General features: G+C 38.8%; 1 protein-coding gene across 1 annotated transcript in view; it reads left to right on the top strand.

The window, feature by feature from the left end:
- Positions 1-1,637: 1,637 nt before the first annotated feature.
- The window catches only part of METAP1 (methionyl aminopeptidase 1), a 52,552-nt gene continuing 39,947 nt past the window's right edge, over positions 1,638-14,242 (top strand). The window contains exon 1 of the mRNA XM_074343509.1: positions 1,638-1,803. Within this exon, the coding sequence (XP_074199610.1) occupies positions 1,690-1,803 (114 nt within the window). The 5' untranslated portion in view covers positions 1,638-1,689. The remainder of the gene's footprint in view (positions 1,804-14,242) is intronic.

The following is a 14,242-nucleotide window of genomic DNA, read 5'->3' as shown; positions in this document are numbered from 1 at the left end:
ACAGGACAGTATCAGATATATAAAGAGCTATCATATAGAAAAGGAATAGGACTTACTGTTTTCCCTAAATCTAAGAGTAATCCATGGCATAGTGCTATGTGAAAACGGAGAATAAAATATTCTATCGATAACTACAAATATGTAAATATTTAGTATGCACGTGGATAAGGATTGAAGGTAACAAGGACAGATGAAACACTGATGTGTTTAAGTGATGGTATCGTGGCCAACTTGTGCCTTGACTCTTATTTTAGTATTGTTGTGCAAAAAAGAAGTTTTAACAAATAAACACATAAAAGAAGAAATACAAATGCTGTAATCATAGAAAAATGTTCAGCCTTATTATAATCTAATAAAAATTACAATTTTCCATTTATCAAAATGAAAAGCATTAAAATAGATAATATCTAGCACTAGTATATCTCAGAAAATAAGATCTCTAATATAGTTCTGACCAGAGTGTAAGTTTGTACACATTTCCTGAAGAAAAATTTGGCAAACTGTATGAAAAATAAACAGTGATAACCCTTTGATGGAGCAATTTCACTTTTAAGAATACATCCTAAGTAAATAAGGATTTGTGTAAAGTTCGAACAAAAAAGGTATATTCACAGAAGACTTGTTTATAATATACAACAATTAAAAAAACCCCTAAATATCTATTATTAGTGAATTTGGCTCAGTAAATTATTGATACAGTAGAATATTATGCAAACATTATAATTATGTGGTAAAAGTATATTTGATGACAATAAAGTAAGTTCACAATATACCTGAAGAAAACAAGTAACTAAATACTCTGCATAGTATGGTCCAATTTTTGTCAAAAAATATTTTATATATGTACCTCTATGGCGCCTTTCAACTCCAACATTTCATGATCAATACAATTCTCCCCTATTTATCCCTTAAACAATCAACTGGGATAATACAAAAAATTATTGTTCGTATTGAATATCTAGCAGTTGCGTTACCATCACTACAGCTGTACACTGTGAATGGAGAGAGGTGTGGGTAAAAAAAAAACGGGCACAAAGGCGAGAGGGCGGACACAAATCCCAGCCCACCTCTTGACAGTTCCCTGGCTTCCTTTTTTGTGAATGAGCAGTGGTCCTTAGGCCTCAGGGTAGATACTATCAGAGAGAAATAGAACTTTCAAAAGGGAATTACTTTGCTTTTCGAAGGAAATTCCGGGTGGACCAACAAAGCGGCGTGGAGCGCCCTTTCCAACCGCCTGAGACTAAGGGGTCATTCAGGACCCTGGGATCCAGTCAGTAAGGGACGACTGGGGAGCTCGCTCTAGGCACAGAAAGCGCGAGGCGTGAGGGCCTCTCCTGGTCGGCTGCACCGGGCCTGCGCCGGGAGCCGGGAGGTCGCACTCACGGCGGGCAGAAGCAGGACCTCTCAGAGCCGGTGCAGGGATCGGCCGCGATCCTGGCTGCCCCCACGTGCGCGCCGGCCGCGGGGAGGCGGGGGCCGCGGGCCGGGGCGGAGCGAGGGCCGCGGGGCGGGGCGCGCAGCGTGGTCTGCGCTGGCCCTCCGCTCCGCCGCCTCCCGCGCCCCGGCCCGGGCCGAGCTCCTCCCCTGGCCCGGCCTCTCTCCCCTCCCCTGCCCTCCCTCCACCCCGCCGTCCCTCCCTCCCTCCTCCCCTTCTTCCTCCGTGAGGCGCTCCTCTAGCAGCTAGGCAGCATGGCGGCCGTGGAGACGCGTGTGTGCGAGACAGACGGTTGCAGCAGCGAGGCCAAGCTCCAGTGTCCCACCTGCATCAAGCTGGGCATCCAGGGCTCGTACTTCTGCTCGCAGGTAGACGCCCGCTCCCCCGCGGCTCCGCCACTGCCGACCCCCTCCGCTCTCCGCCTGCCCTCGCGGCGGGTCGGGACACGCTCCTCCTCTTCCCCGGGCGTGCGCGCCGGCCGCGCTTCCTCCTCCCCCCCCCCCCCAATCTGCAGCGCCGCCGCCCCCTCCCGCCCCGGGGGGACCTGGGGGGCCTCTCCGAAACCGTGTCTTGCCCGGCGCTCGCAGGGGCGGGGGCGCGGTCCGTCGCGGCCGTGGGGGCTGGGGGCGGAAGCGGACTTGCCCTGGGTCTCCCGGCGGCCCTAGGACGTCGCATTTGGGGGCTGGTTCTCGCCGCGCATCCTCTGCCCGGGCAGGGGCTGCCAGGTGTGCGGGCAGCCGGGAGCAGGTGGGGACACCGGGGGAAGGGGCAGTCCCAGCCGTGCGAGTCGCCACAGTCGCAGTTCCTGGCAGGGCTCTGGTGTTGGTCGCGGGGGCTGCGGGGCAGGTAGTCACTCTGGTCCCGACGGGATTGAGTGTAGGAAGAGACCTGCTGGGCTTTGAGGAGTGAGTTGCCTGGGACGATGGAAGTCGTAGGGAGGAAGAATGTTAGCTTCAGCCCCACCTCTGTCTCTAGGTTTTATTGCTGCGCTTTGACACTTAAGCAACTTTGGGGTTGGAGATGGAAAGGGGTTTGTGTAATTCATTCTTTTCCTTTGGCATCCAGAATTGTTAATTTGCAAAACTGTAAGTTAATGGTGTGAGTCACCTCTTCTGATTTACTGAATTTCCGACCTATTGAAAAAGACAGTTCTGTTAAGGGTTATGCTTTAAGGCCATAGTGTAATTTAGTAAGTTTTGTGTGGTGGAGCAAAGCCAGCATTCAATGGGGTCCGGACTGAAACGTGTGCTCTTGTTTATGTTTACTGAAGAGTGCTAGTGTTCCGCTTGCGTTTCCACGCTGAGAATATTGGCCCGGCGGCAGTGGTTTGGCTTTCAGTTACAGTCCAGGCTTGTTGAAGAGACACATGAATATTCAACTGCTAAATTGGTAGTGTCCTGCGGGGAGGAGAGCTGGAACAGAGAATCGGAAGGCCTGGTCGGGACCCTGACCTTGCCAGTTACTGGGAGGTCTCGAACTAGTCAAGTTACTTAATCTTTCTGAGCTCCAGTCCCACCACTGTATAGAGGGGAAGATGATACTTCTACTTACATATTTCGTAAGATTGTCCTGAGGCCCAAATTAGCCAATGAATGTGAAATGCTGGTTAAACAAGGCATTTTTTTTGAAGGCCAACCATATAGTGTAGCACTGTTTCATAAAAACAATAAAAAATATAAATATTTCAAATATAAAACGTGTACTCATAGAGATATATGTAAAATTACATATAAGTAAAATCCTTAAGGTCCAACACTTGTAGATAAGCCATTGTAAGAGATCATAGCTACGTTATACAGGTCTTGTTTTCAGATAGGATGTGATCCTTGACCTTGTTAGTATCATTTGGAAAAAGTTGCACATGAAGAAGTGTTGTTAGTTCTAAGAATAGCATTGGAACTACTCAACATGCTAAACCTGGCCTGAGTCCTTTTGTTTCTTTAAAATAATTTTCAAATTCTTATTTGTTCAGGCCTATGTGGGACCTGGACTTTAAAAAACTCACTAGTTTGCTTTTGGAAATTGTGTACCATTTGAGAGAATAATGTGGTTTATATTTTACTTTGTCTTTAAAATTAGTTGGCATTTGTAATGCTGAAAGAGTTAATATGTACACTTATCTGTTGAGATTTATAAGAGATGATCTGAAATCATTCATTAAGGATAGGTGAAATTCTCTTTTTTTTAAATTGATGTATAGTTGATTTACAATGTTGTGTTAGTTTCAGGTGCACAGCAAAGTGATTCAGTTATACATACATATATATAAATAAATATATTCTTTTCAGATTTGTTCCATTATAGGTTATTATAAGATATTAACTATAGTTCCTTGTGCTATACAGTAGGACCTTGTTGATTATCTATTTTATATATAATAGTGTGTATATGTTAATCCCAAACTCCTAATTTATCCCTCCCTCCCCCTTTGATAACCATAAGTTTGTTTTCTATGTGTGTTTTGTAAATAAGTTTATTTGTATCATTTTTTTAGATTTCATATATAAGTGATATCATATGATATTTGTCTTTCTGTCTGATTTACTTCACTTAATATAATAATCTCCAGGTCCATCCATGTTGCTGCAAATGGCATTATTTTATTCCTTTTTATGGCTGAGTAATATTCCATAATGTGTGTGTGTGTGTGTGTGTGTGTGTGTGTGTGTGTGTGTATACACATACATATACATACCATAATTTTATCCAGTTACCTGTTGATGGACATTGAGTTTGCTTCTATGTCTTAGCTATTGTAAATAGTGCTGCTATGAACATTGGGGTACATATGCCTTTTCAAATTAGTTTTCTCTGGATATATGCCCAGAGCATTGATTGCTGGATCATATGGTAATGTTATTTCTAGTTTTTTAAGTACCCTTCATACTGTTCTACATAGTGCCTGCAAGGATAGGTAGTATTCTCTTAGGCATAGTATTATTCAGTAGAAAGAACATTGGCTCATTGGGGTTTGTGAAAAAATGCCAACGTATTTGTGATGATATGCAGGGTTGATTCAGTACGGTGGGTTGGGAGGTATTTCATGTTGGATTTTGCAGGTATATTTCTGGTACCATTGCTGTACCTGTGGTCAAACATATCCTGCTGACCGGCTCTTGAAGCTGTGTCTCTTCATTCCTATTACTACCTCCTGTAGTGGATTTTTAAAATTTCTCACCAAGTTAGGTGTAGTGGTCTTTTAATTCATTTCCCTACTGTAGTTCTCCACCTTGTGAATAAACACCCACAAAAACCAAAGGAACAAAACCTTTTCTACAGAAGTTATTTTTCTCCTAGCAGAGCACAGTCTGTGCTTATTCCCCACCCATAACAAATGGAGTTACCATTGCTTACAGGATTCTAGCACTGTAGTCAGGGCACCTTTTTTGAGTCCAGCTTTATCTTCTTGCTCTAACTAGAGGCTGTATTTATACTCTTTCCTTCACCCCAAATGCCACCTGTCTTCTGAAATCACACTTACTCTTTCAGTCCCAACTTGAGACTGATCAATCGCTAACTTTTCTAAGCCAATTTTCACATTTGTGATGAAACTAGGACTTTTTTTTTTTGAAACTAGGACTTCTTGCCGCTTCTCGGATCTTCTTCGGTAGCAGTGGTCTGTCTTTTCTCTTCTCCTTGCTCCTCTGGTCCCCAGCCTGGCTGTCTGGCCAGCTTGTCTTTGGAAACAAACTGAGAACAAAACTATGAGAGGCCATAACAAAAGTAAGCCTTTCCCAGTTACCCTGTCATCACCTTGTTTACTTCCTTTATAACATTTTATACAATCTGTAATTATCTCATTTTTATTCTTGTTTATCTGTCTTTTAATCAGAAGGTGAGGATCATGAATAAGCTATCTTGTTCATTGCCCTATCATCATTTCTCAGCACAATGCTCTGTATGTAGTAGGTGGTCGATAAACATTTGAATCAATGTATCAAAAGGAGGAATAGAGGGGTAGACTGCTGCATTTGAATCCCAACTCCATCACTTACTAGCTGTGTGACTTTGGGCAAATAACATGTTTTTTGTTACAGCCTTTTAAAATGGTGCTGTGAATAGTACCAATGCCAAGGTTTTGGTGAAGACTAAATATTAAGTGTAAAACACTTAGCACAGCAATAAATTTAGTCAGTGTTAGCTTTTTAAATTGTTACATTGTGTTTTATGCTTAAGAAGTTAGAATATTTTTATTTAAGATGCTTAAGAAAAATATTGGTCCTTTAAATGAGTAAAACCCATTCCACTTGAAATTGAGCTTTTCAGGAGTTCCTGACACTTGATGGTGTTTCTTTATAGTTGTGTCCAACTTACTTAATGGTAGTTCACTTCACTAGTTTTAGTAGTAGTTTAGTAATTTATTCCTAGTCCCTAGGAGTTTGTTAGAGTTTTTGGAGGATGGAGGCTGTGCTGTACTCATTTGTATTTCTTTAAGTGCCTTGTACACAGTAGGCACTCAGTTCCTTAAAGGAAAGTAAAAAGGGGAAAAAGGTCAATAGGCCTGAGAATGAAAAGCAAAGAGCATTTCAGCCCTTAGTGAACACCCCAGGGCAGATACTATCTTGTCTTCAGTTAAAGGATCCTACTGAGAAGGACCTGAGTGATTCGCAACCCTTTAAAAGGCACGAGAACTTAAAAGGTAGTATAGCGTAACTGAGTTTGGAGTCTGACCTGGGCGTAAAATTTTTGCTACCACGTTCTTGGGTAAGTCATCTTCAATTTTGTAAGAAAGGGCTAATGGTGCACCCTCTTCATGGACTTGAGGCGAAGGTAAATAAGTGCCTTACACAGTGTTCAGTAAATAGTTGTATTATGCATATAGCCTTATGTCTAGTACTGTTACAGTAGTAAGGAAAGTTTAAAAATGTCTAAGGAGAAGTGTCGTTTGTTTATGAACATTTGGAACAAATTCTTGGCAACAGGTTCTTTCAAAGAAGCAGTGGCAGTGTAAGATGACTGACTGGGTCTTCAGGGAGAAAGTGAGCGGGTGGGCATCTGGTAGGTTGGAGCTGTAAGTGAGGAATGAATTGTCCTTCTAGCGCGTAGCATCTGTGAAATGCAGCCCTGCCCTCTAAAACTCTTTCTCCTTTAGTAACAAACTTCCTGACAATGCAGAGTGTTTCTGGAACTCTTCTTCATAATCAATGGAGGTATTACCATACTATACTTTTTGTTTCTAGGGACTTTCTTTAAATTCCTCACATTACCTCATGCTACCCCTGGATATTGCTGTTAGGTGTTTGGGTACAGCTGTCTTAGCTTTTTGTTTATAAAAACAAAAAGATAGGATGAAGGTCTAGAGAGGTTGTGATTTTTTTTGTTAAAAAATTTTTTATTTATTGTTGAAAAATTAGAAAATACAGGTAAAAAGTTACCCAGTGATAATTTCTGTGAGTTTTTTGATGGATAGTCTTACGAATATATTGATATATTCTTACATACATTTATGTGCATTTACTTGTATGTGTTTTTATCAAAATGGCATGATAATATACATAATCTTAGGGATTTTGCCCACTTTTATGTCTTAACCAAAATATTGACAATGTCTGTTACAGCTACATTTGTATTATCCTTCGTAATAGCTGAATAATATACTATGTGAGAGATGTACTGTCCTTTATTTACTCCTGTGTAGTTGAATTTAGTTTTTTTTTCTGTTTTTTAGCTGCCGTTTAACTGCTCTTCAAAAAATGTTCTTGTAAAATTTAAATCATTTTGATTTACTTGGGAGTATAGAATAATGGTTGGACTGTTACATGAACACAGAATTGAACCATCCCAAGCTGCTAATAGTTCTCACAGTGTAGTCAATATGTTGTTGTTAGAGGACCTTCTGGTGATAAAGAGAGATGTCTTTTTATTGACATGCTTGTATTATAAATGCCTATGTTGGGGTTTTGTCATGAATTATGTGTTCCAGTAGAACTTATACAAAGCAAGCATCATTTGGTTGGTAGGTAGATAATCAAAAATTGAAACAAGTCTTTAGGTCTGAATTACTTTTTTAGAGATTGAAGGGCTATTACAAATAGATGTGGTTTTACACTGTTCATATAGTTTGTGGTAAAAGTTTTAGTCATTTTTTTATTTGGAGGAGGGTAAGTCTTCTTCGGGTTTGACATGCTTGCAAAATTAGTAAATTTTAATTTGGTAGGAGTGACAGACACATAAGCCCATTGCTAAGCACATACTTAGCTCTACATGTCAGGAGGGAGAAGCAGTGGCATGGTAGCTCCCTCCTTATTAATGAGGAATTGTCTTTGGTATTAATAGCAAACCCATTTAGTAGATGTAATGTAGGCAGGAATACTCTATACAGCAACAACCATTGGGATTCTCTCCATTTTAAAGTTTTAATGTAGCCAGATATAAATATAATTATCCTTCCTGCTTGATCTTGAACTTCTTTTGACCTCACAGGTTTAACATGAAGCATTTGTGTATTCGTGCTTGGGCAGGTAGTGCTGGGCTCAACAATTATAAATCTTCTTATTTTGATTCCTTTGATTAGTATCAGTCTTGGATCTGCCTTTGAATAAAGAACAATTCAACGCACCCTTTAAGCTAGGTCTGCCTTTCATGTGTGTATTCAGCAGCTATAGTTGAACCTGGGAGGGGGACCTTCTGAAATTTCTCTTCAATTATTCATTGGAAATGAGTTTTCATTTTGTGCACTGTTCACAATAGCAAAGTTGTGGAAACAATCTAAATATCCATGGATGGATGAATGGTTCAACAAAATGTGGATCTAAAGGAACATGATGTAGTAAATGCCTCCGTACTACCACCTAAATTATTAAGAAGAACATTATTAGTAAAACAAGTAAAAAATCAGAAGGTACTCTCTATTCTGAATTTTGTGTTTATCATTCATTTGCTTTTTCATATGTTTGATTCCTTAGTTTTGATATTTTTCCTTTTTCCTTCTTTTTTTTTTTTAATGAAGGTACTGGAAATTGAACCCAGGACCTTGTGCATGCTAAGCATATCCTCTACCACTGAGCTATACCCTCCCCCTGATGTTTTTGAAATTTTAATAAATGAAATCACTGCAAGTATTCTCCTGCAACTTGCTTTCTTTGTTTAACATTATGTTCTTGAGATTCATCTATGTTGCATGTTGCTCCAGTTCATTTTCATTGCTGTATGGTGTTCTGATGAATTAATGCATGTTTATTCATCCATTTGTTGATGAAAATTTTGGTTGTTCCAAGGTTTTGCTATTATAAACAGTGCTACTCTAAACATTCTTGTACCTAACCCTTGGCACCTGTTGTGAGTTTCTCTTGGGTATACACCTAGGAGAAAAATTCTTGGGTCATAGGATATATATGTGTTCAGCTCTGTTTTGATGGTGCCATATTTTTTTCAATTTGTGCTTTTATACTCCCATCATGAGAAACTTTATGTTGTTCCATATCCTAACTAAAACTTGATATTAATAGACATTTTGATTTTTGCTGATCTGGTCTGATGTGTTACTTATGAATAACAACATTCATTGGACTATTTTCATATCTGTAAACCTGCAGAAATTTAACTGTTCTCAAGGGACTTATGGTTACTTGTATGGACAGGAAGTACTTTAAAAAAACATTTAAATGACAAGGAGGTGCTAAGTGAAAGTTATAGAGGAGGAATTTTTTTCCACTTAATTATTTTAGAACTTTACTGAGTTTCCCTAGCTTTTTATTGTGGAAATTTTCAAATCTATAGAAAAATTTAAAAAATCTTGTAACTGCTGTATACCCAACACTTACATTAATATTAATATTTTGCTAAATGCTTTATTTATGTGTGCTTGTGTGTATTGCATTTGTATAAATATATTTGTTGAAACATTTGAGAATAAGTCACAGATGACATGACACCACACCTGTTAATATTCAGCATGCATCTTCTAACCACAGGGACATTTTTAACTACAATACCATGATTACATGTAAGAATATTGACAAGAATTCCCTAATATCATCTAATAGTCAGTCCTATTCAGATTTCTCGGTTACTTCCTGAGCACTGTTTTTCTTTCCAGAGGTTGGAAGACTGATTAAAAAAAAATTTTTTTTTTTATTGAAGTATAGTCAGTTTACAGTGTTGTGTCAGTTTCTGGTCTACAGCCTAATGGTTCAAGCATACATATACAAATATATATTTGTTTTCACATTCTTTTTCATTGTAGATTACTACAAGGTATTGAATATAGTTCCCTGTGCCTGAGCATCTTCAATAGTTAAGTTTTTTTATTTTTTAAAGTCAGGATCCTATCAAAGCTCACACATAGCATTTGATTTGTTATGTTTCTTAGTCTCTTTTAATTTGGAACAGTTCTTTCATCTTTATTGTCATGATGCTGACTTTTTGAAGAGACTAGTCAATTGTCTTGTAGAATATCCACGTTGTTCTTGATTATCTGATTGTTTCCTCATCGTGTCTTTAAGTTGTTCTTTTATCACCTGTCTGTTCTGTAAGCCAGAATCAGGCCCAAAGGCCTAACTAGGTTCTGTCAAGATTCACTTGACAAGACTCATAGATGATGCTGTGTACTTCGTATTAAATCACATCAGGAGGCATAGAATGCCTGGTTGTCCCGCTCCTAGATTTGAACACTTGGTTAAAGAGGTTGCTACCAGCTCACTATTGTAAACATACATTTTTCACTTTGCAGTTACTGCCACGTCATCTGTAGGGTGATGCTCTGGCACTCTGAGAATATGCATTTCTTCAGCAGTCTTTCTCCTCGTGGTTTAAGCATACACAATACCACCTTTGAAATGGCTTCTGTATCCTTTTGACCCTCCTCCATTAGTCTTTTCTAGATTCTCGGCCCAAGACAAATCAGATTTACCTTGTCATTTCCTTATCCCAGATCTGGAATCCATCCTGTCTCCAAAGGAGCCCGTGTTTCTGGGAGGAATGTCTTTAGAAATCGAGCTCTGCGTGTGCAGTATGCTCCATGCCACTGGACTGTCCTTGCCTCTGGGAGAGGAGAAACTTTGCTGATGGCTCTGTGGAGGACACAGAGAAAACCTCCTAAGGGCAGTTGTTCAAAGCAGCATGGTAAATAGTTGAAAAGTTGTGTAGGTAAGGACAGGTCCTGCGAGGTCTCCTGAAGGAGGCAAGTGAAGAACCGGATTTGGATAAATTGAAAAAAAAAAAAAAAAAAAAGGTGTGTATTAGGTTGAATGAAGGGAAGGACATTCTCTCCAGGGGAAGGATGTGTTTATAGAAATGGAAGCAAGCTGAGGCACGTGTGTAACAGCAAGTAGACTAGCTTTACGGTGGTTAAAAGTATGAGTGCAGAAATATAATGAAATAAAATGATTGTTAGTAGGGAGAGAGATCTTGCCGTTCCATTGAGTGTGTTTTTTCAAAATGTAAATATCTCCATTTGTTTTTCATTATAAAAAGCAGTATATACTCTTTGCATAAATTTAAAACAGACGTGTATAAAATGAAAACTGTTATGATGATATCCTAAGAGAATGTTAACAGTTTATTATCTTTTCCGATTTTTATGTATGTATTGCATAAAGGTTAAGAGCATGGATACTGTCTCGAAAGGGCCTGCATTTATTTTTTAAATTTTTTCTGTTTTTTGTTTTTTTTTTACTTTAAATACAATTTTTTAAGGTTACTTTCCACTTAACAGTTATTACAAAATACTGGCTATATTCCCTGTATTTTACAGTACATCCTTGAGCCAGTCGTACACCCAGTTGTTTGTACCTCCCGCTCCTCCACCCCTGTATGGCCTCCTCCCCTTCCCCACTGGTAACCACCAATTTGTTTCAAAAGGGCCTTCGCTTAAAACTTGTCTTTGCTGCTAATTAGCTGTGGGTTTTTTTTACATGTTAATTAATCTCTCTGTGCTTCAGTTTTCTCAACTGTAAAATGGGAAGTAATAGTACCTACCTCTTAAAGAGTTGTGAGGGTTAACAGCATTAATACATAGGGAGTGCCTAAATTAGTGCCTTGGTATGTGGTACACTTTGAATTACTAGCTGTTTTTATCTTTTCAAAACAGAAATGGGATCATTGCTCTGTATTATATACAGCTATACAGTTTTGTAACTTATTTCTTAAAAAATGAATTTCTTCTTTCTTATTATGGTAAAAAACACAGAGACATTACCGTCTTAAACATTTTTAAGGGTACAGTTCAGTAGTGTTTATTATATTTACATTGTTGTAGGACATATCTCCAGAACTTTTTTTTTAACATTTTTTATTGATTTATAATCATTTTACAATGTCATGTCAAATTCCAGTGTTCAGCACAATTTTTCAGTCATTCATGGACATATACACACTCATTGTCACATTTTTTCTCTGTGAGTTATCATAACATTTTGTGTATATTTCCCTGTGATATACAGTGTAATCTTGTTTATCTATTCTACAATTTTGAAATCCCAGTCTATCCCTTCCCACCCTCCACCCCCCTGGCAACCACAAGTCTGTATTCTCTGTCTATGAGTCTATTTCTGTCCTGTATTTACGCTTTGTTTTTGTTTGTTTGTTGTTTGTTTTTGTTTTTGTTTCTTAGATTCCACATATGAGCGATCTCATATGGTATTTTTCTTTCTCTTTCTGGCTTACTTCACTTAGAATGACATTCTCCAGGAGCATCCATGTTGCTGCAAATGGCACCCTTATGTTGTCGGTTTTTATGGCTGAGTAGTGTTCCATTGTATAAATATACCACATCTTCTTTATCCAGTCACCTGTTGATGGACATTTAGGCTGTTTCCATGTTTTGGCTATTGTAAATAGTGCTGCTATGAACATTGGGGTGCAGGTGTCAGAGCTTTTTTTAATCTTGCAAAACTGAAACTACCCATTAAACAACTCTCCTTTGCTCCCTCCTTGCCCTGAAAACCACCATTCTGCTTAATTTGAGGTGGAGAACAGCTTGAGTATTTTTAAAGAGATGCTTTCCAGGTGATTCTAGTATGTATTCAGTACTGAGAACCACGCTACCCCATGTCAGCCCTTAAAACTGATAAGATATCTGTTGGTGCTAAAGAAAAAAGTATGTTCTCCTGGGGTGAAAACTCAGGCTTTACCTACTAGTTGTGGGTGGTAATCAATAGACAGTGCTTTGGCACTTAAGTAGGTGAAGAGCAGGGCAGTGAGACAGAGTGCTCTCAAAGGAGTATCAGTGAGTACATGTGCCCCATTAGGCGTGGGGTGGGGTGTGGGGTGGACACTGTGGAGAAGATAGCATTTGTCATAGACCTGACGACACAGAGGGAAAGGTGAGTGTCAGGAGCAGCTACACCAGGTCATGCAAGGGAAAGGAGAGTGTCGTGTTCTCTGGGGGACTCTCAGTCTAGTCAGGTTGTTGGTACATTTTTCAGAGATAAGGAGGGAAAGATTGCCCAGGTCAGAGTCAGGGGTTGATTCTTCAGTGTGTGGAGAATAAGAAGTCACTCAGGGTTTTGAGTAGTCCTAGTCGGGAAATGAATGGGAGAAGAAAAAGAAAGAGATTGTGGTCCAGGGAAGGAACACCATTCAGATGGATATACAAGAATGTTCCTGATGCCATCAGTGATTTTTGAAGACTTGCTTCATGGCCTCAGCAAGTAAGAGGTAGGTAGGTGTCTTTCTGTAGGTGAGAGGTGTTTATTATGAGTATTTTGGTTCCTTGATTTACTCGAATTTCCAGATATTTTAAAATACAATCCTTTGGCTAAGTAAGCTGTTTCATGAAACAGTTCCTCACTTTATTTAATGAGTATAATCCTGTTAGTCCTCTTACTAAAAAGCTGGGATTTGATGTAAGTTTCATGAACCGAGTATAATGCAGTCTGAAATCCTGTGAGGAAAATACAAGGCAGTTTATTTATTTGAACAGCTACTTTTCAGTGACTGTGATGAATTTCAGAATGCTGATGATGGCTACATTGAATATGGTTGGGAGAAGAATTGATGTGGTATAGAGTCAATCTGTGTACTGTAAGCTTCTTGAGAATACCAAATAGTCTGAAAAATGTAAAGCATGTTCTGCTTTTCTAGGGGGACATTCATAATCTTGTTGAAAGTGTTTTTTGCTGAAGTAGAATCAAAAGGGATTATAATTTATTTATTTATTTTTTTATTGAAGTATAGTCAGTTTAAAATGTGTCAATTTTTCATGTACAGCATAATAGTTCAGTCATATATATACATACGTATATTTGTTTTCATATTCTTTTGCATTATAGGTTTACTTTAAGGGGGGGTTATTTTTAAATCTTGGTAACTGCTCCATAGTGTGTGACTTTTCAGAATAGGTATAAATAGAAAACAATTTTCCATGAATACTTAAGGTATGTACCTTAACTTAAGGTGTGTACCAATACTTAGATGTTGGCCTTTACACGTTATCTTAGGCCTCGTACTCTTTCTACCATGAAGTGACAAAGGAGAAGGCTTTTAAAATATGGTTCCTTTAAAAAAAATTTATATTGCTTTTAGTTTGTTCAGAATTTACCAGAAAATTGAATCAATAGGAGAGATCACAATGAAATAGATAAAGTGAATAGTAGAGGCAGTAATTGCTAGAAGGTTTATTAGAACAAGTGTCATTTCCCACTGTGGAACAGGAATAGTTTTACAAAGAAGGTAGTATTTAAAATTCGTTATTGTCATCTTCTAAACTCTTGAAAGAAGGTAAGGTTTGACTGGAGGAGAGGAGAGCATCTGATTATTTAAGCTTAATTGCTTTGAAAGGTAAGATATGTATAGAATTGGTCACAGGAATTGGTCCCTGCTCCTGTCTGAGTCAGAGCAGCCCTTTTTTCTGTTTTAAGTACAGAA

Source organism: Camelus bactrianus, chromosome 2 (genome assembly GCF_048773025.1).
Source record: "Camelus bactrianus isolate YW-2024 breed Bactrian camel chromosome 2, ASM4877302v1, whole genome shotgun sequence".
In the NCBI taxonomy this organism is placed as follows: Eukaryota; Metazoa; Chordata; class Mammalia; order Artiodactyla; family Camelidae; genus Camelus; species Camelus bactrianus.
Note: the sequence above shows the minus strand (reverse complement) of the source record. Positions and strands in the feature narration are given on the sequence as shown.